This window comes from Anarrhichthys ocellatus, unplaced genomic scaffold (assembly GCF_004355925.1).
Source record: "Anarrhichthys ocellatus isolate YVR2014 unplaced genomic scaffold, GSC_Weel_1.0 scaffold157, whole genome shotgun sequence".
Classification (NCBI taxonomy): domain Eukaryota; kingdom Metazoa; phylum Chordata; class Actinopteri; order Perciformes; family Anarhichadidae; genus Anarrhichthys; species Anarrhichthys ocellatus.
The window spans coordinates 441,749-465,212 of record NW_022280187.1 but is presented as its reverse complement, the minus strand read 5'-3'; the positions used below and the strand labels follow the sequence as shown (position 1 = coordinate 465,212).

The 23,464-nt window shown below is 41.9% G+C and overlaps 3 protein-coding genes across 9 annotated transcripts in view; 2 read left to right on the top strand and 1 right to left on the bottom strand.

Moving 5' to 3' along the window:
* The window catches only part of LOC116400245 (uncharacterized), a 5,522-nt gene extending 1,110 nt beyond the window's left edge, over nt 1–4,412 (top strand). The window contains exon 2 of the mRNA XM_031877988.1: nt 2,904–4,412. Within this exon, the coding sequence (XP_031733848.1) occupies nt 2,904–4,373 (1,470 nt within the window). The 3' untranslated portion in view covers nt 4,374–4,412. The remainder of the gene's footprint in view (nt 1–2,903) is intronic.
* A 3,942-nt stretch (nt 4,413–8,354) lies between these two features.
* LOC116400250 (olfactomedin-4-like) lies at nt 8,355–14,690 on the top strand. Its single transcript, XM_031877999.1, has 7 exons — nt 8,355–8,690; nt 8,797–8,916; nt 9,012–9,230; nt 10,915–11,068; nt 11,248–11,475; nt 13,229–13,397; nt 13,622–14,690. The coding sequence occupies exons 1-7, from the start codon at nt 8,637–8,639 to the stop codon at nt 14,055–14,057; spliced, it is 1,380 nt and encodes a 459-aa protein (XP_031733859.1). The 5' UTR covers nt 8,355–8,636; the 3' UTR covers nt 14,058–14,690.
* A 181-nt stretch (nt 14,691–14,871) lies between these two features.
* The window catches only part of ndrg4 (NDRG family member 4), a 70,144-nt gene continuing 61,551 nt past the window's right edge, over nt 14,872–23,464 (bottom strand). For 5 of the 7 annotated variants that reach the window (XM_031877998.1, XM_031877991.1, XM_031877994.1 and 2 more), the window contains 5 exons: nt 22,081–22,128; nt 20,283–20,318; nt 20,094–20,145; nt 19,876–19,914; nt 14,872–18,218 (listed from right to left, as the gene is read on the bottom strand). In XM_031877998.1, coding sequence (XP_031733858.1) covers nt 18,064–18,218; nt 19,876–19,914; nt 20,094–20,145; nt 20,283–20,318; nt 22,081–22,128 — 330 coding nt within the window. In that variant the 3' untranslated portion in view covers nt 14,872–18,063. The remainder of the gene's footprint in view (nt 18,219–19,875; nt 19,915–20,093; nt 20,146–20,282; nt 20,319–22,080; nt 22,129–23,464) is intronic. The other 2 variants (XM_031877993.1, XM_031877997.1) reach the window with 1 other exon arrangement.

Here is a 23,464-nt window from a genome sequence, read left to right as displayed (position 1 = left end):
TTTTTTTTTTTACCAGCGTAAGGCAAAAAGTGTCATAGAGAGCCTAACTGGAGAGGCCGAAAGAAGAAACAAAATGAGCAGATCCGGTAGCTAATGGAGGGAGTACAAGTAGCAGGGAAATGGGAATGCAGTGCAGTGCCTGATTAAAATCTGTAATCTTAATTCAATTTATGAATCCAGTTATTTGTTTCTATATTTCAACTTAATTACCAACTAGATTATTACAATTCCGTTATTTATTGATAAATGCATCTTTGTTCTATTTCGTTTTGCAAACTCCTTAATTTGAACTATTTATTGATGGATAAATATTATATAATTATTTTTAATAATTCCTCTTTGTATAACAATTCCATACATTGTAATGTAGTTTATTTATTTGTAGATTAAACCGATTCAATAATGCCTATTTTTATTGTGCAATTGGTTAACGAATGTGGTCCTCCATATTGGGGTGAGCAGACCCGTGTCTGAGATGGGATATTCTGAGACAGGGTAAAGAGTTGGAGAGGTAGAAGCATTATGGGGGGCATGGAAGGGTTTGTAGGTGAGATGCTGGACATTGCCCAGAGTCATTGGTGGTGGAGGAGTACGAGGCTTACGATGAGTACGAGGCTTACGAACCGAACAATACTAGTGCATTTGGAAAATATGTTTTCGGTGGACTGCGCTCACGTAACAGACAACAGGCTGTGTGACCTTTTGAACCCAGAACAATAACAAAAAAGAGCTGAGGCACCGCACGTGTGTTCAGGGAGGCAAAGCTAAACTACCTTAGCACGAAACCAACAGCAGCACACAAGCTACGAACTCTCCCCTCAGCTGTTCCCTACTGATTCAAACAGGGCTAAAGCAATCGCCACACAATCCCCATTTCTCCAGACCATAATTCTTGCTTTGTAAAAGAAAAACAGCCCAAACCGATCCAATTGTCCGAACAATAGGTGATGGTTCACGGTTTACCGTGTGGGTTTAGGAGTGGAGCAGAGACTCAGGTGCAAACTTAGACACAGGACACAAGGTGAGGTGAAATGCAAGGCTCTTTACTGGCACTTAAGCAGTCAAAAACAGAAACCAAAAACAACTCCAACCGGCAGCACGAAAAATCCAAACTGAAAATAAAAAGCAAAGTCACAAAAGGGGCTTGGTCACAAAAGGCAAAGACACAAACCATGGGAGTCAACATGAGGGGTAACCACTGGCGATGAGCCGAGTCCACGGGGAGGAAAAAAGAACAATTGATAATCCGGCACTGGAACAGGGCAAGCAGGGGAGTATAAGTATGTGAGGGGTGATGAGCGGATTGCCGGCAGGTGAGTGGAGATGAGTGGGGTTTGCAGAGGGAAAAGCCAGGGGCAGGTGATTTGGCAAAGGTGGAGAGAATGAGCATGATCAGGAGAGACACACACAGCAAAACCCAACCGTGACACAATAACCCGGTGCATGACGGTATGCTTCGTAATTAACGGACAATGCATAAAGTCAAAATCAATGTAATTAACACAATGACAAGAACAAACTCACAAGAACCAGTCACATATATTCATATGACAACAAAGCATGACAAATCAATCCAGCAAACCTGCGGTGCTAAAACAGGTATTCCACCGCACACTGAAGAGCACGAGTCATTCAAATATTATTCATAAAAACGACACGATAGACAAATTAACACAGTAGTAATGCTACTGCAGATGTATAAACAAAAGCAGTTCACTTACCAAAGCTGCCGTTCACTTAAAGACGAAGTCCATCCTCCTTTCTTTGTGAACAAAGAGTTCAATGACGCGGTTGTACAGAACATCGGAGCAGTTCAGTTCCAGTACGAGGTCCTCCTGCGAACGTGTTCGTTGAGTTGTAGAGCCACTCGGGTCTCAGCAAAAGTTTTCAAAAGCACCGTAGCTTGTAAGTGTCCTGCCGTGCGATGGTGTCCTCAGGTTAGCGTAGCTCCAAACACCAAGACGCTCAGTTAAAAATGAAACGCATTCCCAGCCATAAAATGTGCAACGCTTCTCCGACGCTGTCAGCAAGGAATACTGTTCGTACAAATCCTTTTCCTGGCTGGGTCAGGGCTGTTAGCTGTGGGGTTGGCGACCCTTTGATACAATGTCCAGCTTTTCCTGAAATGTCCTCCTCCAGAAAGGCGTTCTCAGTAACTCCCAAATCCGTTTCTCCTCCTCCTTCAGCCATTGAGTGTTAAAAAAACAAAGCTAGGTTAAAAAAAAAAAGAATATACACCAAGCAAAACGCTAAAAATGTCATGACTTCTTACATATCTTTCACCTTGAACTCTTACTACTACCACTAAGTTTCCACCTTAAGGTTCACAATAGTCACATCCTCGCCCACTGACCAATCACAGCGCTGCAATGCTGAGCTGCACGTTAATGATGACGTACTTGTAGGCCAGCTAGAAGGCTCTGGCACGTCAAAGAATACGCCCAACATGTCAAACTAAAGATCTGATTGGTTGAAGACTATGACAATCAACAATATCGTCCCCATATACTTAAACATGGGATGCAAAGGGATTCACTTGTAATTCTGAAGGCCTCGGGCAGATTTCTTTACCTAGACAGCATAGGGGTGAAATCTGATTGGATAAAAGCTCTACTTAAAACAGGCTGGAAGCAGAGCAACTGAGGAAGACAGTAGCTGTTCAATGAGAAAATAAGCTAATGGGAAAAATAATTATAATACATGTAGTGTATTTATGAAAAAATATTAATTTATAAAATAGCTATAACTTTGTGATTCTGTTTAGGCCAGCAGAGAAGGCCCACCACTGGGTAAATTACGTTATGCTGAAAAGTTTTTATTGAATTGTTGCCCGATGACAGCAAAAATAAACTGCCTATACCCGACATTTAAATCATTCATTCTGTGCTTATTGTTCCACTCAGGTAAAGGGTGTGAATACTTGTGACAGAGCACAGAGCAGCAGCGACAGAGCACAGAGCAGCAGCGACAGAGCAGCACATCACCAGCCTGTAGTGTGGTGTGAACTGCAGCTGAGACAGCGTGGAGGCCATCGGATCACACACACCTTTACGCCTTTCACTCGCCTTCCGACTTCTGCTACATACATTTGTTTGTTTGTTTTTATGACAACTTCTGAGCAGAGCCATCACCTTTTCCCTCTCATTTCAGATAAACCGGAAGCAGGAACTTCCAAAATGGCCATTCAGCCAGGTCTGTGTGGAGATTGCAAACTCGCATACTCACAGTTAAGGGACGATTTTCACCGCCTAGAGTCTGAAGTCCGGAAAAGGGAACAGCTGATCGACGGATTCGTATCCGTAGCGGCGGCCCAGGCAAAGTATATCTCATCTATGCAATCTCAGCTTGTCTCGGACACTGCGGACACTATTCCCTGGCTACCCGGCCCTGCGGACGGGGAGGAGAGTCGGTCCTCCGACCACGAGCTGAGAGGACCTGCTATAGACCCGACCCATAGCTCCACCACGAAACCGGCATCCTGGACGGAGGTGGTACGCCGCGGCCTCCGGAAAAAAACAGCTGGGGAGCTTCCGTTAAACACCTCCAACCGCTTCGCAGTCCTGACGGAGAATACTCCCTCCCGGGCTTCCTCTACCCTTCGCCCCTACTCGTTGGCGCAGACTGAGGTAACTCAACGGTTAGATGCAAGGCTTAGCGAGATAGAAGTACAGCTCCGCATCATGGAAGCTAAGACGCTGGTGACTGCGGGCGTAGCCGGTGCGGCCCAAGCAGACGTGGCTCCCGCTAGCCGTCTCCCTGCAGCCCCCGAGCAGCCGGGGGGCCGGGTGACTGCTCCCGGGAGGCACTCGACTCGCCAGCAGCCACCTCGCGTTACAAACGGGTCTTCCGCACCCAGCAGAGTTGATTTCTCAGTTGAGAGACCGACTCTGGTCATAGGTAGCTCTATTCTGAGAAACGTGAAGCTAGCGAAACCAGAGGCTACAGTTACATGTATACCCGGGGCCAGAGCAGGCGACATTGAGTCCTATCTGAAAGTACTGGCTAAAGATAACCGTAAATACAGTAAGATTGTTATTCATGTTGGCGGTAATGACACCCGACTACGGCTCTCTGAGATCACTAAAGTTAATGTGGAATCTGTGTGTACATACGCAAAAGCCATGTCGGACTCCGTAGTCTTCTCTGGCCCCCTCCCGAATCTGACCAATGATGAAATGTTTAGCCGCATGTCATCGTTTCACCGCTGGCTGTCTTGGTGGTGCCCAGCAAACAATGTGGGCTTCGTAGACAACTGGGACACTTTCTGGGGAAAACCTGGTTTGCTTAGGAGGGACGGCATTCATCCCACTTTGGATGGAGCAGATCTCATTTCTGCAAATCTGACCCAGTTTCTGTGTGGACCTGGTCCATGACAACCCAGAGTTCAGACCAGGAAGCAGAGTTGCAGTCTTACACACTCCTCTGAGCTTCCATTAGAGCAGTTACCCACCCAAAACCACATAGAGACTGTGTCTGCCCCACGGCCACTTCAATTAATTAAATCAAAAATAAACGATCGAGGAGTTAAACAAAATAACCTAATCCAAGTTAAAACTACCGCAACAGTGCAACAAAATAGGATAATTAAATGTGGACTCTTAAATATCAGATCTTTGTCATCTAAAGCTGTATTAGTAAATGAGCTAATATCAGATAATCATATTGATTTATTTTGTCTTACTGAAACCTGGCTGTGAAATGAAGAATATGTCAGCCTAAATGAATCAACTCCTACAAGTCATATCAATACTCACATTCCTCGAGGCACCGGCCGAGGAGGTGGAGTAGCAGCCATCTTTGATTCAAGCCTATTATTAAACCCTAAACCTAAACTAGATTATAACTCATTTGAAAGCTTGGTTCTTAGTCTTTCACACCCAACCTGGAAAACAATACAGCCAGTTATATTTGTTATAGTGTACCGGGCCCCAGGTCCGTATTCTGAATTTTAATCAGAATTTTCTCAGTTTTTATCAAGTCTAGTCCTTAAAACAGATAAAGTAATTATTGTAGGTGATTTTAATATTCATGTGGATGTCGAGAACAATAGCCTCAGTACTGCATTTATCTTATTATTAGATTCGATTCGTTTCTGTCAGAATGTACAGAAACCCACTCACTGTTTTAACCACACTCTCAACCTGGTTCTGACTTATGGCATTAACATAGAAGATTTAATAGTCTATCCACAGAACCCTCTTTTATCGGACCATTATCTAATAACCTTTGAATTCCTACTAACGGAGTGTACACCGGTAAGCAAGAGTTACTACACTAGATGTCTATCTGATGGTGCCGTAGCTCAATTTAAAGAAGCGATTCCGTCTGTATTTAACTCAATACCATGCTTCAATATAACAGAGGACTCCTGTGCTAACTTTAGTCCTACCCAGATTGATCATCTTGTCGATAGTGCTACAAGCTCACTGAGAAGGACACTAGACTCTATTGCTCCTTTAAAAAAGATGTTAGTAAAACAAAGGAGGTTCGCTCCTTGGTATCCCTGAAACCTGCAAATTAAAGCAAACATCGCGAAAACTTGAAAGAACATGGCGTTCCACTAACTTGGAAGAATCTCGGTTAGTCTGGCGAGACAGTCTTAAAACGTATAAGAAGGCCCTCCGTAATGCCAGAGCAGCTTACTACTCATCGTTAATAGAGAAAAATAAGAACAACCCCAGGTTTCTCTTCAGCACTGTAGCCAGGCTGACAGAGAGTCACAGCTCTGTTGTGCCGAGTATCCCTATAGACCTCAGTAGCAATGACTTCATGAACTTCTTTAATGATAAGATTATAATTATTAGAGAGAATATAAACAATGTACTGCCCTCGACTAGTACCGATCTTTCCACAAATAGAGTAACCTTAGAAACAGGTGTAAACCCTGATATATGTTTAGATGGCTTTACTCCCATCGACCTTGACAAACTGACTTCAACAATTTCTACGTCTAAACCTTCTACCTGTCTCTTAGACCCTATACCGACTAGGCTGTTTAAAGAAGTGCTACCACTAATTAGCACGACTTTATTAGATATGATCAACCTGTCTTTACTAACAGGCCATGTACCACAGTCCTTCAAAGTAGCTGTAATTAAACCTCTTCTTAAGAAACCCACTCTTGATCCAGAGGTGTTGGCCAACTATAGACCGATCTCTAACCTTCCCTTTCTCTCTAAGATCCTTGAGAAAGCAGTTGCGAATCAGTTGTGTGACTTTCTACGTAACAATAGTTTATTTGAGGATTTTCAGTCAGGATTTAGAAAACATCATAGCACAGAGACAGCTCTGGTAAAAATAACTAATGACCTTCTAATCGCATCAGACAAAGGACTAGTCTCTGTTCTTGTCCTGTTAGACCTTAGTGCTGCGTTCGACACTATAGACCACTACATCCTGTTGCAGAGACTTGAACATTATATTGGCATCAAAGGAACCACACTGAACTGGTTTGGATCCTATTTATCGGATCGATCTCAGTTTGTTTATGTAAACGATGAAGCCTCGATGAAGACCGACGTCAATTATGGAGTTCCACAAGGTTCTGTGCTTGGACCGATCTTGTTCACCTTATATATGCTTCCTCTAGGCAATATTATCAGAAAACACTCTATAAACTTTCACTGTTATGCAGATGATACTCAATTATATATATCGATCAAACCAGATGAAACCAATCAGCTTGCTAAACTGCAAGCATGTCTTAAGGACATAAAAACCTGGATGACCTGCAACTTCCTGATGTTAAACTCAGACAAAACTGAAGTTATTCTAATAGGCCCAGAACACCTCCGAAATCAGTTATCTAATGATATAGTTTCTCTAGATGGCATTGCGCTGGCATCCAGCAGCACCGTAAAGAATCTTGGAATTACCTTTGATCAGGATTTGTCTTTTAACTCTCAGATAAAACTAATTTCTAGGGCTGCCTTTTTTCATCTATGTAATATTTCAAAAATCAGGCACATCCTGTCTCAAAGCGATGCAGAGAAATTAGATCATGCATTTGTTACCTCTAGACTAGATTATTGCAATTCCTTATTTCCAGGCTGCTCTAATAAGTCTCTTAAATCTCTCCAGTTGATCCAGAATGCTGCAGCTCGTGTACTAACAAGAACTAAGAAAAGAGATCATATTACTCCTGTATTAGCTTCTCTGCACTGGCTCCCTGTAAAATCTAGAATAGAATTTAAAATCCTTTTACTTACCTACAAAGCCCGAATTGGTCAGGCACCATCATATCTTAAAGAGCTTATAGTACCATACTGCCCTACTAGAGAGCTGCGCTCCATTAATTCAGGGTTACTTGTGGTTCTTAGAGTCTTAAAGAGTAGGATGGGAGCCAGAGCCTTCAGTTATCAAGCTCCTCTTTTGTGGAACCATCTTCCCGTTTCAGTCCGGGGGGCAGACACACTCACCACATTTAAGAGTAGGCTTAAGACTTTCCTCTTTGATAGTGCTTATAGTTAGGGCTGGCTCTGGCTTGCCTTGGACCGGCCCTTAGACAAACTGGTATAGGCAAAAACTACAGGGGGACTTCCTTAGGATACACTGAGCACCTCTCTCCTCCTCTTCTTCACCTCTGTCTGTATGCATTGATGTCTCATTAATGCTCATTACTAACTTTACTTCTTCCCCGGAGTATTTGTGCTTTCTCGCCTCACAGGTTACCATGACCGCAGTTTTATCTGGATACTGGTCCTTCAACCATCCATGGCCCTGCTGACACCTACTACGATCTTCATTATTAACCCTATTACCAATACCATTAATGCACAGTACTGATTTTGTCTCTTCCCCGGAGTCCTTGTGCTTTCTCTCCTCACAGGTTTCCATGGAGCATGGTTTCATCTGGACCCTGGTCCTTCCTCCTACCATGGCCCTGCTGACTCCAACTGCTAATATCACTTTTATTATTACTCGCATTACTATTTCATATTACCGATACCATTAATGCACATTATTGACCTGCTTCTTCACCAGAGTCTCTGTGCTTTCTCGCCTCACAGGTTCCTGTGTATCCGGGTTATACCTGGAACAGGTCTTGCCTCCTGCCGTGGTTCTGTCATACATTGAATGTGCTGTAATTACATTGAATGTGTTGTAATTCACTATCCTGTTCTACACATGACATCTATTGCACTTCTGTCCATCCTGGGAGAGGGATCCCTCCTCTATTGCTCTCCCACAGGTTTCTTCCTCTTTTCTCTCCGTTAAAGGGGTTTTTTGGGGGAGTTTTTCCTGTTCCGATGTGAGGGTCCTGGGACAAGAGGATGTCAAATGTGTACATATTGTAAAGCCCTCTGAGGCAAATTTGTAATTTGTGATTTTGGGCTATACAAAAATAAATTGAATTGAATTGAATTGTTTCACCACTGTTTGTGTTGCTCACACATTACTTTTAAACAGGATATATTTTGTAAAATCTGATGATATTCAAGTTTTTTCCCCCCTATGACATATAAAAAATCCCAACCACAAGGAGGAAGTGATCCGTCTCTGTAGGAAACGTGACACATATCACACACTGAGCACACATCTAAAATCACAGAGGTTAGTGGGATTGTTCAGTGGTTAGAAGCTGCTGCTACAGTCAGACACACTGTCCTATTCAAACTGGGTCTCTCTGATCCACCATGAAGCTGTATGTGATCGTCCCACTGTGTGCTCTGTTCGCCCTCACCCAACAGGTAACTACAACTTTTTTTAAATTTAATTACAAATGATCACGCACTGCCCATTTAAAATATATTGATATTTAGTGTTTATTTCTAACATGCCACATTTAATATTCAGGCACCTTCAAGTGAGTGTTCGTGTGAGTTGACTACTTCAGAGAAGTTATTCCCTCATGACAAACTCGTTGCGGTGGAGGACAGTGCATTGAAATGCAACAGCGACATCACCCCACAGAAGGCAAGTAGTCTGTAAAGAACGCAGCCTCCCTCGGCTATCTTATAATAATAATTAAGATATTCATAAAAGGTTGAGCCAAGCTGCCCTGTCTGCAGGTCGCAGAGCTGGACAGTCTGCTGCTGGGTCTGGAGCTACGTCTGCCTCAGCTGCAGGAGGATGTGTCCATGCTTGAGAGGGAGAACGACGGACAGCTCTACGGGGTTATCAGCCTGCAGGTGATAGAGAACGAACTGATGCAGATCAACCAGCTCGTAGCCAGGCTCAAGAGCGCCACCCTGAGTCACCAGCGTCTGACTGCCAACACTACTGAACAGGTAGATTTGCATCGCGACAACGGGTCAGCCGCTCAACAATGACATTGTTTAAGAAGGCAGCCATGTGAAAGTCTCCTAAAAGTGTAGGTTGGATTATGGTATCTTTAGCAAAAATGTAACATGAAAATACATTATTATTTATTATTATTATTATTAAAATATATTATTCTAAGACTTTTACTGCACTGTCCCACAGAATGACCAAAATGTGCAAATCTGCAGAAATTATGACAATGTTGCATAATTAGATGTCTGGCTTTTTCCTAGTGATAGTGTTTGCCTCACAGACTGTATATAAGTGGACGTAGCCATAGTGACCTTACCCATTGGTTTGTGGATGGCCGTTTTGAAGCCTCGAGTTTGTCGATTTGGCCGTCGCCATCTTGGATTACCCTGTCGCCATTTGTTTTTTTTGCAAATGATGAACGGAAGTTACAATATTTGAAAAATCACAGTAAGCCCTTCCTGAAGCATACTCTGCTTTATGATCTACAGTATTTCAGTGATTTTCAACCACTGTGCCGCGGCACACCAGTGTGCCATGAGAGATCGTCAGGTGTGTCGTGGGAAAATGTCCAGTTTCCCTTAATCGGTCCAAAAAAATATTATTTATTTGCTGCTAGTGGTCGATCCGTGACAGATTCGTACAGATCACCCCTCACGGTACGGCACACATGTGAACCGCTGATTGTGTCCCTACGACATTACTAAAAATGTCGGGATAAAGGGTGGTGGACAAAACCATTACATAGGCATTGTTCAACGAGAAAGACATGACAACGGCAATACATCGGGTATGTCCACACATATGAAGCACCACTACCCTGGTCTGTCAGCACATTGTGCGAGACAAAAGTTCACCGAGCCATTTTACACAAAATTATATGTTGCAAAAATATCTTTTAAATTGACAAACATCAAATGTATAATTCATGGCACAATTCAAACATTGACAATAGCCGTTGACTATTATACATATCTTTTCCAAAATAAGGTTCTATGGGGGACACTGGAAGGGGAGGGACTTTGCCTCTCTATTTCGAGAGAGTGTAATTAAGTCACTCCCACAGGAGCTGAGACTCGGGGTGAATGACGCCTCGGATCGGGCCAAATACACCGTACGTTAGTACGTGTGTTCGTGAATATGTGCGAGCAATCCCAATAATGTCAGTGTCGGCAGCTGGATTCGGGCCGGTGTATTTGGCCCGATTCCGGGCTTGCTTATTTGTGTGGCTTGCTCGACACAGTGAATACACCTAAATAAAATCCACGGAGCTCCTCCAGATGATGGAGGAGCTCCGAGCCTTCTTGTCTGGTCTTATGAACCAGACAATATACTGATGTATACTGATGCAAAGCCCCCCTGTTGACTTTGAATGCATCACTGAGCTCATCAGGTAGTTATGAAACCACTCACGCCTTTATACAGGGCTGCTAACTGACAGTGTACTCAGGTACTCATGCAAAATATTTTTCAAATGTCAAACTTGTACCAGTCTTTCTATGCAGTCAGGTCTATTGTATTTATTATTCAAAATATTGTTGGTGACATGTTTCTTTATCAATGTATGAGTCAATCCAGTATCTCTGATGATAGGTAATACTGCATGCAGGGCGTTCATGTTTGTAAAAAATCCAAAATAAAAATCCAAACACATGTTGGGATGTCTGGTCTGCTTCTTAGTTGGAGGACCTGAAAGCAGAGATGCAGGAGCTGGAGTCGTACGACACCATGCGGGTGGTGAACACACAACGAACCAACCAGCGTCTGAAGAAAGATCTGGACCAGTGCAAGTCTGGACTTTACCCCACCACCAAACCCATTCAGCCTCCACATGGTATGTGCCAAAACCTCGCTTTTTCTCTTTTTACTTCTCTTTCACTTCCACTGGAGGCCACCAGAAAATATTACTCTGGTTGTGTATCAATTGCTTTTTTGGCATATTTCACTTATGATACATTTTGCAATTTAGCATAATTTGCCCGTAGAAACTGATTAGGCTCCCCCCCCCCCCAGGTAACTGCCCTCACGGTCAATTTCTGAACATTACCGGACCGAGGGTGTACACAGCAGGAGAGTACCCCGGTTCCTACAAGTATGGAGCCTGGGGTCGGGATCCAAAACCAGAGGCGGGGAAGGAGAGCTGGTATTGGCTGGTAATGATGACCTCCAGCAATAAATTCTCCAACTATGTCCGTTTCTACTCCAGCCTGAGCTCTCTCATTGTTGGAGTGAGCGCACCAGGTAAAGAACTCTTGTGTTAAAGTTAGAAATGTACTTCCTTATAGTTCAGTGAACATACTGGTTCAATAGAGACATCTATTGTATTGCAATGCAAGTCCGGGTAAAGCATGAAGAAATATGTGTTTATCAACCACCCAGGCAAATTTGAATGATTTAAAATGTCACGGTTTGGCAAACAGACAACAGGGGATGGGCCCAAATGCAGACAAACACAAAGAGTAGAAGGATTATAAACGATGATTTCAATAAAGAAACATACAAAACCAAACTTACATGGCAGGTGAGTCGAAAAGTGAGTAACAGAAATCAACAGGATTAGGTACATAAGACAACTACTCGAGGGATACAAACAGGAAACTTAGCCGAAGAACCAACAACCAACAGGACTATGAATTCACAAGAAACTGATCAGACAACAAGACGACACAGGTGGGCAGACACAAGGGCAGGCCGAAAGCTGATAGATGGAAGAAACACAAGGGAACAGAGCGAGGCGGACGAGACTAATAAAACACAGGTCATGCACAGAAAAAAGGAGGGAAAAACACAAAGACAAGAAGTCAAACAAACACAGGACACAATAGGCAGGGAACATCAAAATAAAACAGGAAACAAACAAAGCAAAATCCAATATCATGACAAACGAATTGGTAAAGAAAGTTAGGTTTAAGAATCGTAAAAAATAAGCACTCTGCTGGGGTTGTGTCTGCTGGAGGCTCTGAAACCTCGCCCCATCATACATTGATTACATATGTGCAGTTAAAGTACAGTATATAGAGCATGTTGGCCGTCTTACTGCTGCACGCTCATTAAGCACAATGTTAACATGCATTCCATATGGGAATGGGGTATGCGCACAAGAGACTTCCACCAGCTAACTTTCGCTTTAGCCCTATGGTAACTGGAATGGGGATAGAATAATTCAATAGGGCAGCTTTTCTAGACTTTGCAAATGTTATTGGACCGAAGTGATCAAATTCTGATGGTGTAAGGCAGGGGTCGGCAACCTTTACAGGCGGATGAAATTGCGAGAGAATCCGGTCATTTTTCATAATAAAACTTCTTTCAGACTCTGATAATCAATAAAACGGAAATATTATAATATGTATTATTTCTCTGCGGCCCGGTACCAAATGATCCACGGCCCGGTTGGAGACCACTGATTTAGAAAACGACGCTGAAACGCTGTGTGGACGGAGATCGTTTAACAAAAACATATTAGTGTGGATGTAGACTCAGGGAGCCGCAACAGAGGGGCTGAAGAGCCGCATGCGGTTGCCCGCATGTTGCCGACCCCTGGTTTAACGAGTAATTTTGCGGGGGTTGTGAAGCTCAAAACAATTTATCCACCGTTTAACACCCGCAACAGTAGCAACGGAGTGGGCTAAGGCGGAGCCTATGACATAAGCACAACTTTAACTGGAAATTGCATGCAGCAGGCTTTCATGAGCATCCTAAATGACAGGCACACATAGAGGGCCGGTAAGGAGACAGAGCCAGATAGCCAGTACACTACTGCTAGCTAGCAAACTGTAGGCAATGTTTTTAACAACAAAATGAGGGATTTATTGATAGATAGAAAAATACAGAATACAACCATACTTATCATTTATAAATGTAAGGCACCCAAAATACTATTGGTTGCTTTCTTTAATATTTAACAAATTATAACAATACTTGTGATTACATTCGCTCCTTCCACTCTTGCTTCTTCTTCCTCTTCTTCCCCCTCTTCCTCTTCTTCTTCTTCCAGGTAATGTCCTGATCCACACCGCTAACCCAACCACCAACACCATTCAGGGTCCAAATGTTGTGCTGTATGGAGAGGCCTTGTACTACAACTGTTACAACCAAGATACTGTTTGTCGATTCAACCTCACCACCAAAACTGTTATCAATTTCCAACTACCCAAAGGCACCAGGTTCGCTGATTATTATTTGTGTTGCCGTCAGAAAGAATAACATGAGACAGGATATCTTCCACCTTTGCATGAAGTTGAATTCTGTAGTTGTAATGTTTGAATGTACCTGTTAAAAAATGATTTAAGTGTAAAATGATGAACATGCGAGCATAACATGCTTTCAAGAAAACTAAGATACTGATACATTGTTTTACAAATGAAACATCACTTCTGTTTTTTTTCAGGTTTAACTCAAAGGGTAACTTCTGTCACCCTGATGAATGCTACCCGTTCACCGACCTGGACCTGGCGACAGATGAGTCAGGCGTCTGGGTGATCTATACCACCACGCAAGACTTTGGCAATCTGGTGCTGTCCAAGGTGGAGGAGGGCGAGCCGCTGAGACTCGGCCAAACCTGGCGCACCTCCATCTACAAGCAGGGGGTTACTAACACCTTCATGGCCTGCGGCGTGCTCTATGCGACACGGTACGTCAACAAAGAAGTTGAGGAGATCTTCTATTCATTTGACACCACAACGAGGGAGGAGAGGTTCAATGTTGGTGTCTTCATCAGCAAGATGTCTCCCAACATTCAGTCCCTGAACTATAGCCCTGTGGACCAGATGCTACATGCCTACTGTGACTCCTACATGGTCTCCTATAAGGTTTTGTTTGGGTAAATGGATAATATTGACAACTTTTTCCATAAAATGTATATCTTAATAATGGTATGCAGTAATAGTGACTTGCACGGAAAAATATAGGCGACTCTTTAATTCACCTTATTCTTTGTCTTAACTAGGGCACATTGGGTCTGTTTATAATCTTACTTCCTTTTACTTTACTTGGCTTTACTTGCCAAAATAACTGTTTAAATAAATAATTCCATGAACATAACCATGTAGATTCCCAATATATGATCAGTTTATCAAAATAATGGTTATTTGGAAATTTACAACAAAGTTTTTTGGAGCTTCGGGGAGCTGCTGGCTGTGTGGCTGAATGTTCCCAAATATCTGTCATTGTGTACAATGCTACTGGTGCTAAACCCAAGAATGAAAAGAAATGCACCGAACCAGAAGTGAAAGCATTGAGGGGGTAGGAAATCACCTGTGCTATGAGTGGTTTACATGGTAAAGCTACATGATAAATTAGGCATAATGTACATTTTTATTGCAAGAATTACAGTAGTTCTATCTGTAGCTGATTGATGTATGTACCTAGAGTGTGGAAACATTACAGTAGGACTTTCCAGAAACAATTCATCTGCAGGAGGTGAAGAAGAAATGTTAATATGACGTTAAATCACAATAATAAATTTTTTTAAAAACAGTTTGAAGTTCTCTAATGTATGTAGCATTGCTCTCGTCGAGGGGTGGCATCTGTCTATCAAATAACATAATTTATAGATATACATAAAGGGAAAGAGGTGAGAGCTGCTCACCATATATTGAAAATGCGTGTCAACATAACTGAAAATGATCAGACAACCAATAACTTCTGACATAAAGTCTTTATTTCATACTTGTTACTTGATCATTACATGGACAGAGACAGCTTTTTTATATTTATTTGTATATAATATATTGATTACACATTTGAATGACAGCAAAGTAGGTAAGAGTCCTTCTACTGTCCTACTGTTGTGAATAGAAACAAGCTCATGGGGAAGACCCCATAATATGAAACAACCAAACGAGAAAAAAAGAACTTATTGCTCAATACAAATGGCAGTATGAAGAAGAAGAGTAGTAGTAGTACACATGAAACAATATCATTATATCAAGATGAGGTTACACCCTATTGTTACCTATAAAAAAAGAAACTCCAGGGGAAGAGGAACAGAAACATGTTTAAGTTGTGTGTTAAGAGTGTTCGCTTTGGGTAACCTGCTCTATAAAGGAAAAGTATCTACAAGTGCAAGGAGGACCAAGGTCTACACAAACTGATTGAGCGCCAGCTCACAGGAGCTATTGATTTCTACACATTGCTACCGAACTTCACTATTTGTAGACTTGAGGAATAGTAGGAAGGAGCTTGGTTTTTATGTTCAGGGTTAAACATCAAAGACGCGGGGCAGGGATAGAAGTGCAAACCATAGTGAGGGGTTCTGAGAGGTGCGGGTTGACAATACTGTACAGCACTTCGATGAAGGACAAAATACATACAGGATCCCCCCCGGGCAGTTTGGGTCGAAGTCGTGTGGGAGGAAACCTAAGTGTACGGTATATGGCAGAAAATAGCTTCGTAAAGAGAGAAAACGCTGAGAGGTGAACATGCAAACTTCAGTGGTCATGAAATTCACCCATGAGGTTCTGAGAGTAACTGAGGTGTCCGATCTGGCTGTCTAATATCGTCACCCAATTTCTCCTTTTTTTCAAAATTAAATTCAACAATAATCTCTCTAGCTTCATCAGAAATCCCATTCTTTCTACTTTTAACATTCATTCACTCACTATTTTTTCAGGTCAGAATCTCTCTCCATGTTTCGGTAAAAATACCTTTTCGTCTTCTTTGCTTTAAAATACAATAATAAAATTCTATCTGCTGGTCTCTCGGGCCCCCTGGTGCTCAGAAACACAACTAACACTACCAACATTTTAAAAAGTGACTTCAGCTGATAGCCCTTTAGGGTGCGACTAGGTTTGCCTGTGAGAGCCGGGGCACCTTGTGATTGTTTTAGGGGTAAGGTTTTTTTTTTTCTTTAAGGTGGCTGCGGGTTGCCTACATTCCGAGCTTGGCGCACAAATGGCTCCAAAAAAGCCCCGCCCCTTACAGGCCACCTCAGGGAAGCGCACACCTCAGCAATTGGAAGCTACGCCCCTTGTGTGAGGGGACCAAAGGTTTTTCTTTGTAAAACTGGAAACAGGAGAAGGTGAATATGGTACATGAAGACTGTACATTACCAAGCCATGAAACCAGGGGGCTTTGGTATATCCGCGGAGAGGGGCTGGGCACTGTAAGGGAAGGCTGCTGCCAGTTGTTTGGCGGTGACCCTAGAAAAGAGTTTGTTGGGTCGGCCTGGTCCTGCCTCGGTCCCCCCTGGGCTAGTTTGGTTTGGGTCAGAGTGTGATTCTACTAAATACTACTTGGATACTAGAATGCCCTAAGATAACGTTCACATTCACATGCATATACATGTTAATAAATACTATATATTCATTTGGTTAGAAATGTGAGATGACACAGGTTAAAGCTGCACTCAGCAACATTGCACTAATGTGATTTTTACCAGCCTAGCCTGTTTCTGATGCTCCAAACAGCATCACGCCTAATGGAATTGAGCTTTCTCTCTTTGGAAAGTGATTAAAAAGTGAGTGATTGAAGTCTGGAAATACAAGTCCAATTCCACCTCTGAGTTGCTTACTGATCAAGTGATTCATAGTAAGTTTGCTGCAACAATTGTTACATTTGATGTATTAATATCATTCATTTCTCATGCCTCAGTGCGCTTAACGACTGGTGGCTTGAAACCATGTGTAAAATATGTACGTAGTCTCCGTGACGTCAACCATAGTTTTCCGAAGCGACCAAAGACACTTAATTACACATAAGTTTAAGCCTTAATATAATTAAAATGGGAGACTTTTATAAAAATTCACCGCCCTACAGCTGTCATAAACAAATAATACGCTTTAAAGACCAAAACTGTTTTTTGGACCAGGATTGTAACATGTTTATTTCTGCTGTGGTGTTGGCCATTTTAAAATGGAGGTCTACAGGGATTGACTCGCCTCAAGTGGCCATTTGAGGAACTGCAGTTTCTGTCACTTCTGCGATGGCTTCATTTCTCAGCAGAGGAGGTTAGCGCTTGCCTGATGCGCATGTATGCTGACGATATCACTTTTTCGCACTCTAAGAGTACTTTACAAGTTTGACATAAAATCTCACTGAGTGCAGCTTTAAATCCGTGTGGTGTGCTCTAGCTATGCTCTTAAACAAAACAAAACCTAACAAATCCTCTCTAAGCAACAGGTGCACTCGTCTACGATAGGCTGTGTTCTGTTGTCTGTCAAACTCTGGACGCGCATCCTCTGACACTTACCGTTCTCCTCATGGAGAGAAATAACCAGCTCTTACAAACGACACAGAGAGAGAGATCCTCACAATTTGTCCATACTACAACAACAACAAAAAAACGCTCCCAAAATATACTGATGCATAACACTTTTTCATTAAGGTACCACAGAAAAGCACTTTAACCTTCTCTAACAGATTTCCAAATAACATTATTAACAGCAGCTCATTTCATATATTGCTGTTTTGGACTGGTGACAGAAAGGGTTACTTCTTTTTTGTGTGGAGGGGGGGGCTTGCAGGCAAAGAATGAGGATACAATTAGCTAACACAAAAATGACACTTCAAGAACAAAATCAGTTGCCTAAATCTTTCAGTGCTGGGCGATGGGGGTGAGGTTGAGATGGCTATTTCAAGGTGTGGTTAGGGGTATTAGTAGCAACACGTATGGTATCTTACAGTGGAGGGGAGATGACAGACAAAGGGATCTGAAGGAGATAGATGGAGACAGAGAGAGCTGTCTCCACCTTCCTGTTTCGTTCTATCTACAACGTCTGACTTCACATTCTCCTCATCCTTTCCATCTTTCCAACACCCCATCCGTCCTCTCTCTCTCTCTCTCTCTCTCTCTCTCTCTCTCTCTCTCTCTCTCAATGGCTGGCCGACCCTTTAGCAGGACACCTCCATGGTGTGGGTGATGGTGCCAACTCCCTCGGTGCTGTCGGAATGGGTGCAGGCCCGAGAGCGGGACCCGTCTATGGAGCCGGCGCTGGTCAGGGAGGCCGTCCTGGAACGAGCCAGGCGAGTCATGCTGGCGGAGGGCACTGGGAGGAAGGGGAAATAATTTAAGCATTACATTTTGAAAAAAATGTGATCAGTTAATATTGTGGAGATGTTAAGAGTGCATGCTAATGTTGACAACTGAAGAATATCATTTTGTAGCTGGTGAGAACAGGCAGCTGACCGGCAGCCCTGATTGGTTGGAGCTGTCAGTGTGTGTGACAGACGCACATTGGAAGCACCATGCACTTTGTGTTATATGAAGCTCAGTTCTCCTAGTAGAACTGTATTATAATGATGAAATTATTTTTTACTTGTAATTAATTAGATTATGTTGTTAGCTGCTGTGTCCATGGTCAAGAATGACCGGTCAAGCTCTTTGTGTTTATCCAGTGTCTGAATATGTTAAGCTTGAGTCTTACCCAAATCAGAATGAGTCTGAAAAAAAGAATCTGTAGGATTCATGCAATAAAATGGAGTCATGTTTCTAAGGCCAACTGTTAAATCCAAGTCCAAAACTAACGTTCCCTTGAGCTCTGTTTTTGGTCTCCACCACCTCCGAAGAAAAATATCAGGCTCTTAAGCGGCTGAATGGTCAATCATGTGTTTTCACTCTGATAGTGTTTAGAAAATATGAATTGGTGTCTTCAGATAAGGTAAATGTTTTTTTATTTGAATGTATGAATTGGAGGTAAGATCTCCCAGATACATTTCACATTTACAAACTATTAGTGTCCAATGTTGGTAATCATTTAAAGACATGGTTATTTGTCACAAACATAGTCCAAGAGGCTGTGCTCAAAGCTAGCAGAAGGCCATGCAAAGAGCAGGACTGGAGATGCAATGGCAAAGGAATGGGGGGTGGAGGGGGGGGTAAGGGCAGTATATTTTTTTCCGTGGGAGGAAAAAATATCTTTGATAAAACAATGATGGGGTATATTGTACGGAAGCCCTGAGAGGAAAGTTAGAAAAAAAATGATTCTGTGGATCCATTTTTAAAGTCTGATCTAGAGAAGAACTGGTGAAAAAAAGGATAATCTTTCGAAGTTCTTCATCTTTGCTTTTTTCCATCTACAAAACCGGTGGGGAAAGGTTCTCAATTCTTTTTTGATTTTTGACAACAGGTGAAAACCCAGTTTTAGCAGGTGAAAATAGTTGTAATACTCATTCCGGCTACAAGAGGCTGAAGTGCACCACTGCCCCATGTTCTAAATAGGACTAAAAGCATTCATGTTTTCTTCCAAGTGAGTTTTAATTTCTGCATGCATTCCAAAGAAAAGGTACAAATATATATTATCTGTTAGCAAGTTGTGTGAATTACAACTCACCTGACAGAAAACATTAATGCTTTTAGTCCTACTAAGAACATATTGTGGCTAAAATTAGTATTACAATTTCTGACCTTCTTTCACCTGGCAAAAGCTTTTCACACATTCTTAAAGTTCTAAACTTAAGAAAGAAAAGAATTTAGATCAAACTTAGAAAATGGATCTCCATAATTTAGTTTTCTCACTTGCCTCTCAGGGCTTCCGTATTAATGTTACCGTTGATAAAAAATAAATAAATAAAAGTACACGTAAACATTTCATAACAGCCCAAAATATTGTATTAATAACCAATTGAAATCAAAATAAAATTTCATAATGGTAATCCAACAGGGCAGCAGTAAGAGGTCAGAGGTGAAGGGGGAGGGGGAAGTACCTGGCCCTTCACTCAACCTCCGATCCTTCACATAAGCGACTGAGAGAACGGGGCAAGGGAGACAGAGGGCAAGATTAACACAGCTCATGTCCCTCTGCATGAAATACATCAGTCACTCACACATTACTACGATAACACTTCTGCTGATATATAACTTTTTAGATGAAATTACTGCAAGGGCAAAGACACATAGACACTTATTTTTTCTGTATACTTACTGTAGCCCATTCCCTGCAGGAAATACTTGAAGGCTTCGGTCAGCTTCCCAGGCTGGAAAACAAAACACGTCAGAGTTTTCTTTTCACTGAACAATGTCAAATACGGTCTGTCAGATTTCTTTTTTTATTTAATTTGATTTGTATGACAGCCTGTTGATTGTGCAAGATCTTTTGTTTGAGTGTTACTACCTGTGTGAGCTGGGGAAGTCCACCAGAGTCAGCCATCTACCAAGAGAGGAGAGAAGCAATTTACCAAGCTGCTACACAAACAACTACAAACAACTAGATGCAGCCATTGTGCGCCGTCTTTCTTTGTTTTGCCTCTGTTCTGCTAGCAACAGTATCTCAAGTAGTTTTTTTCCTGTTATTGCATCAAATTTGGTGTAAATTCTGTTTTGTACAAGTTAGTTGTATAATTGTTATATTTGAAGGTTACAAGATTGGGTGTCCTAGTGTCCCAGGTGTTTGAGGGGACAATGTAATTGCAACGTTTCCAGTTTGAGTCTAGCTTGAGACCATTCTAGTTCGTCGACCTTCTCTCTACTGTGACATGAAGGTAAAATGCCCCAAAATAAGACTCGCTTTTGAGATTATGCTTGACATCTGCAACCGCTCATCTTGTGCTGGATGCAACATGTTACTTGTGAATACAGATTTTTTTTTTCCTTTGGCCCAATGCATGACTTTTATTAATATAATCCATTGATTGTTGTCAGCTGACTGGTGCCGAATTCCCTTGTTGCCATTTATTGTCTATATATAAATTGTGTTTTGTATCCTAATTTCTTTTTAAAGGTCCTATATTTTATAAAGTGAGATTTTCATTTCTTTTTTTATTATAAAGCGTGTCTCAGTGCTTCACAGTTTCTGAATATGGGCTGTGATATTGACAAGAGGCGCCTGCAAAGAACACAGAGGATACCGTCCCACCGGACTTCAGAGCAGCTTCTTTCCTCAGCCTGTGAGACGTAAGTCATCCTCCACCCTCCACATATGACACAAGATTTATTTTTATGTGGTGGGACTACAAACTGCACTTTGTTGTGCAACCCTGTTGTACAATGACAATAAATAAACCTTGTAACCGTGTGCATTTCTCTATGGATTGATCATTTTGATGACTTTCCAGTATTTATATACTCTCTCAATTTCGTTTCAAGGGAGACAGATCTATCTCCCGGATTACAGTCGCAGTTTGAAACATGTGGTTAATAATGTTGTGAATTGAAACTAAACAAAACAACTACTTGCTTATGTTTAAGCAACAAACGTACTTGGTTCATATGAGAGGTGATCAGCAGTCTGCTAGTGAAGGCCCTGTTTGTTTACCTATCCTCCACCCCCGACCCTCTCTTGATGTTTCTGCGGACTCATTTGAAATTTAGTTGTGATGCCTCAAAAAACATACGTAAGCTACGACAAAATATGTTTCCCTCGCTAACTAATTCATAATGCAGTTTCGTGGTATGGGAACATCATTTTAAAGAGACAGGGCTGACTGTTGACTGTATATGTTTATGGTGTCTTGACCTCTTCTGACACATCTGTCTTGCTTCTGTTATCTGGTTTCATGGTGTTGTATATGCCATGTGCAAATCAAATTAAAATGAAATAACTAAACTGAAATGTTTGTCTCGTTAGATTGTTGTTGTTGCAGAAATACAAGTGCAGCTGCTGCTTCCATTCGATCCATTCAATCACAGGAAGTGCATCCACTGTCCTGCTGAGGATTTATCGTCACATTAAGTCCCACAGGTTCAGTCACAGATGTGTCTTTAGACTTTTTTTCATTATATAAAATGTTTCTGTCTGAATAGATGAATTTGTGAGTGTTTAAGCAATCACACAGATATGCAGTGTATGTAGTTAATTTCATTATTTTGTGTATGTAAAAAAAAAAGGTTCATTGAAGTAGTGTTTCCACAACAACTCAGACTTTTTGTCTAATGATGGAGTAGCTGTGGGTGAGATGAGGACACACAGATACCTTTAGGAAGGTGGTGTTGGTCGGGTCCAGCTTGGAGTTGCACTCGACCTTGAGGACAGAAAAACAGCAGGTTGAACTGAAATAGGTCAAAAGGCAGCAGTAACAAAAAACACCTGGAACTGTGTTTGTGCTGTATGTATAGTTTATATATGGGGACTAGATCAGACCGTGTGTATGTGAGGGACCCAGATACTGCAGTGTGCTGCAGAGATGAGTCACTCCAGCAGGCTGGGAGCACAGTCGCAGTGTGCACACGACACACACACACACACTCAGATCACACCCACATGGAACATGTTTTTGCTCTGTGCTTCTCCCTGCTGCGTTTAATCTGTAATCCTTCACACAGATTCCCAAATTACATATTTTACTGCCCAAACATGTTAAATATGGGAACCCAAATGTTTTCTGTAACGAGGCTTCGTGATGAAGAGCTGTGTAAATAATCAGCTAAACTGTTGCAAATGTGAGTCTAAGATAAATGCATCTCTCTGCTTCTCTCTTTGAGCAGAGTACCTGTATGAAGGAATGTGTCCTGCAACACAGCAGCCACAACTGGTAGTATTAGCTCATGTTAAATGTTAACATGACACACGAGTGATTTGATTTACATTTGCGGTGGACTAACTGGTGCAGAAGCATAAATATCTGGGCCACTTCAAACTAGCGAAGCAGACGGAGCGAGGCCATCTGGCCCCCTGAGAACAGTGTTTTCATCCCTTGTGGGAACATTAAATTGACTTACATTAATTTCCTGGAGACTAATCCTAACTCTAACGATAACGACTACTTGCTTAAACTAAGTCTCTACCTTAAAATCTACTGATTTCCGTTATGAAGACGTGCATTTTTCCCCAAAAGAAAAGGCGAGTCTCCACAATGTGACTATAAAAAAATGTATGTCCTCACAATAGTAAATTGCAATTATTAGTGCTACCACTGCTATTACTGCACTCATTATATGTATTATTTCTATCATATGGATTGACTATGTTGGAATTCTATTATGTTGTTTGTTCTGACACACATGACATCTATTGGACTTTTGTCCATCCTGGGAGACGGATCCCTCCTCTGCTGCTCTCCTTGAGTTTGTTTCCCTTTTTGTCCCTGTTAAAGTTCTTTTGGGGAGTTTTTAATTTTCCAATGCGAGGGGTCCAACAGAGGTCATAACACAGATTGTAAAACCCCAAATTTTTGATTTGTGGTATAGGCTACATAAATACAATTTAATTTAATTTAATTGAACTGCTACTAGCTTAATCCTAACCTTTAGCCAAACCTTTAACCACCACAATGTGACGTGTAAACTGATTTATGTCCCCACAACATGAGTAACACACACACACACACACACACACACACACACACACACACACACACA

Excerpts from the sequence above, each read along its gene's own strand:
- LOC116400250 (XM_031877999.1), top strand. The coding sequence starts at position 8,637 with ATGAAGCTGTATGTGATCGTCCCACTGTGTGCTCTGTTCGCCCTCACC. Across the intron at positions 8,691-8,796 it reads TGTTCGCCCTCACCCAACAG|GCACCTTCAAGTGAGTGTTC; the intron begins GTAACTACAACT and ends TTTAATATTCAG. Across the intron at positions 9,231-10,914 it reads CTGCCAACACTACTGAACAG|TTGGAGGACCTGAAAGCAGA; the intron begins GTAGATTTGCAT and ends TCTGCTTCTTAG.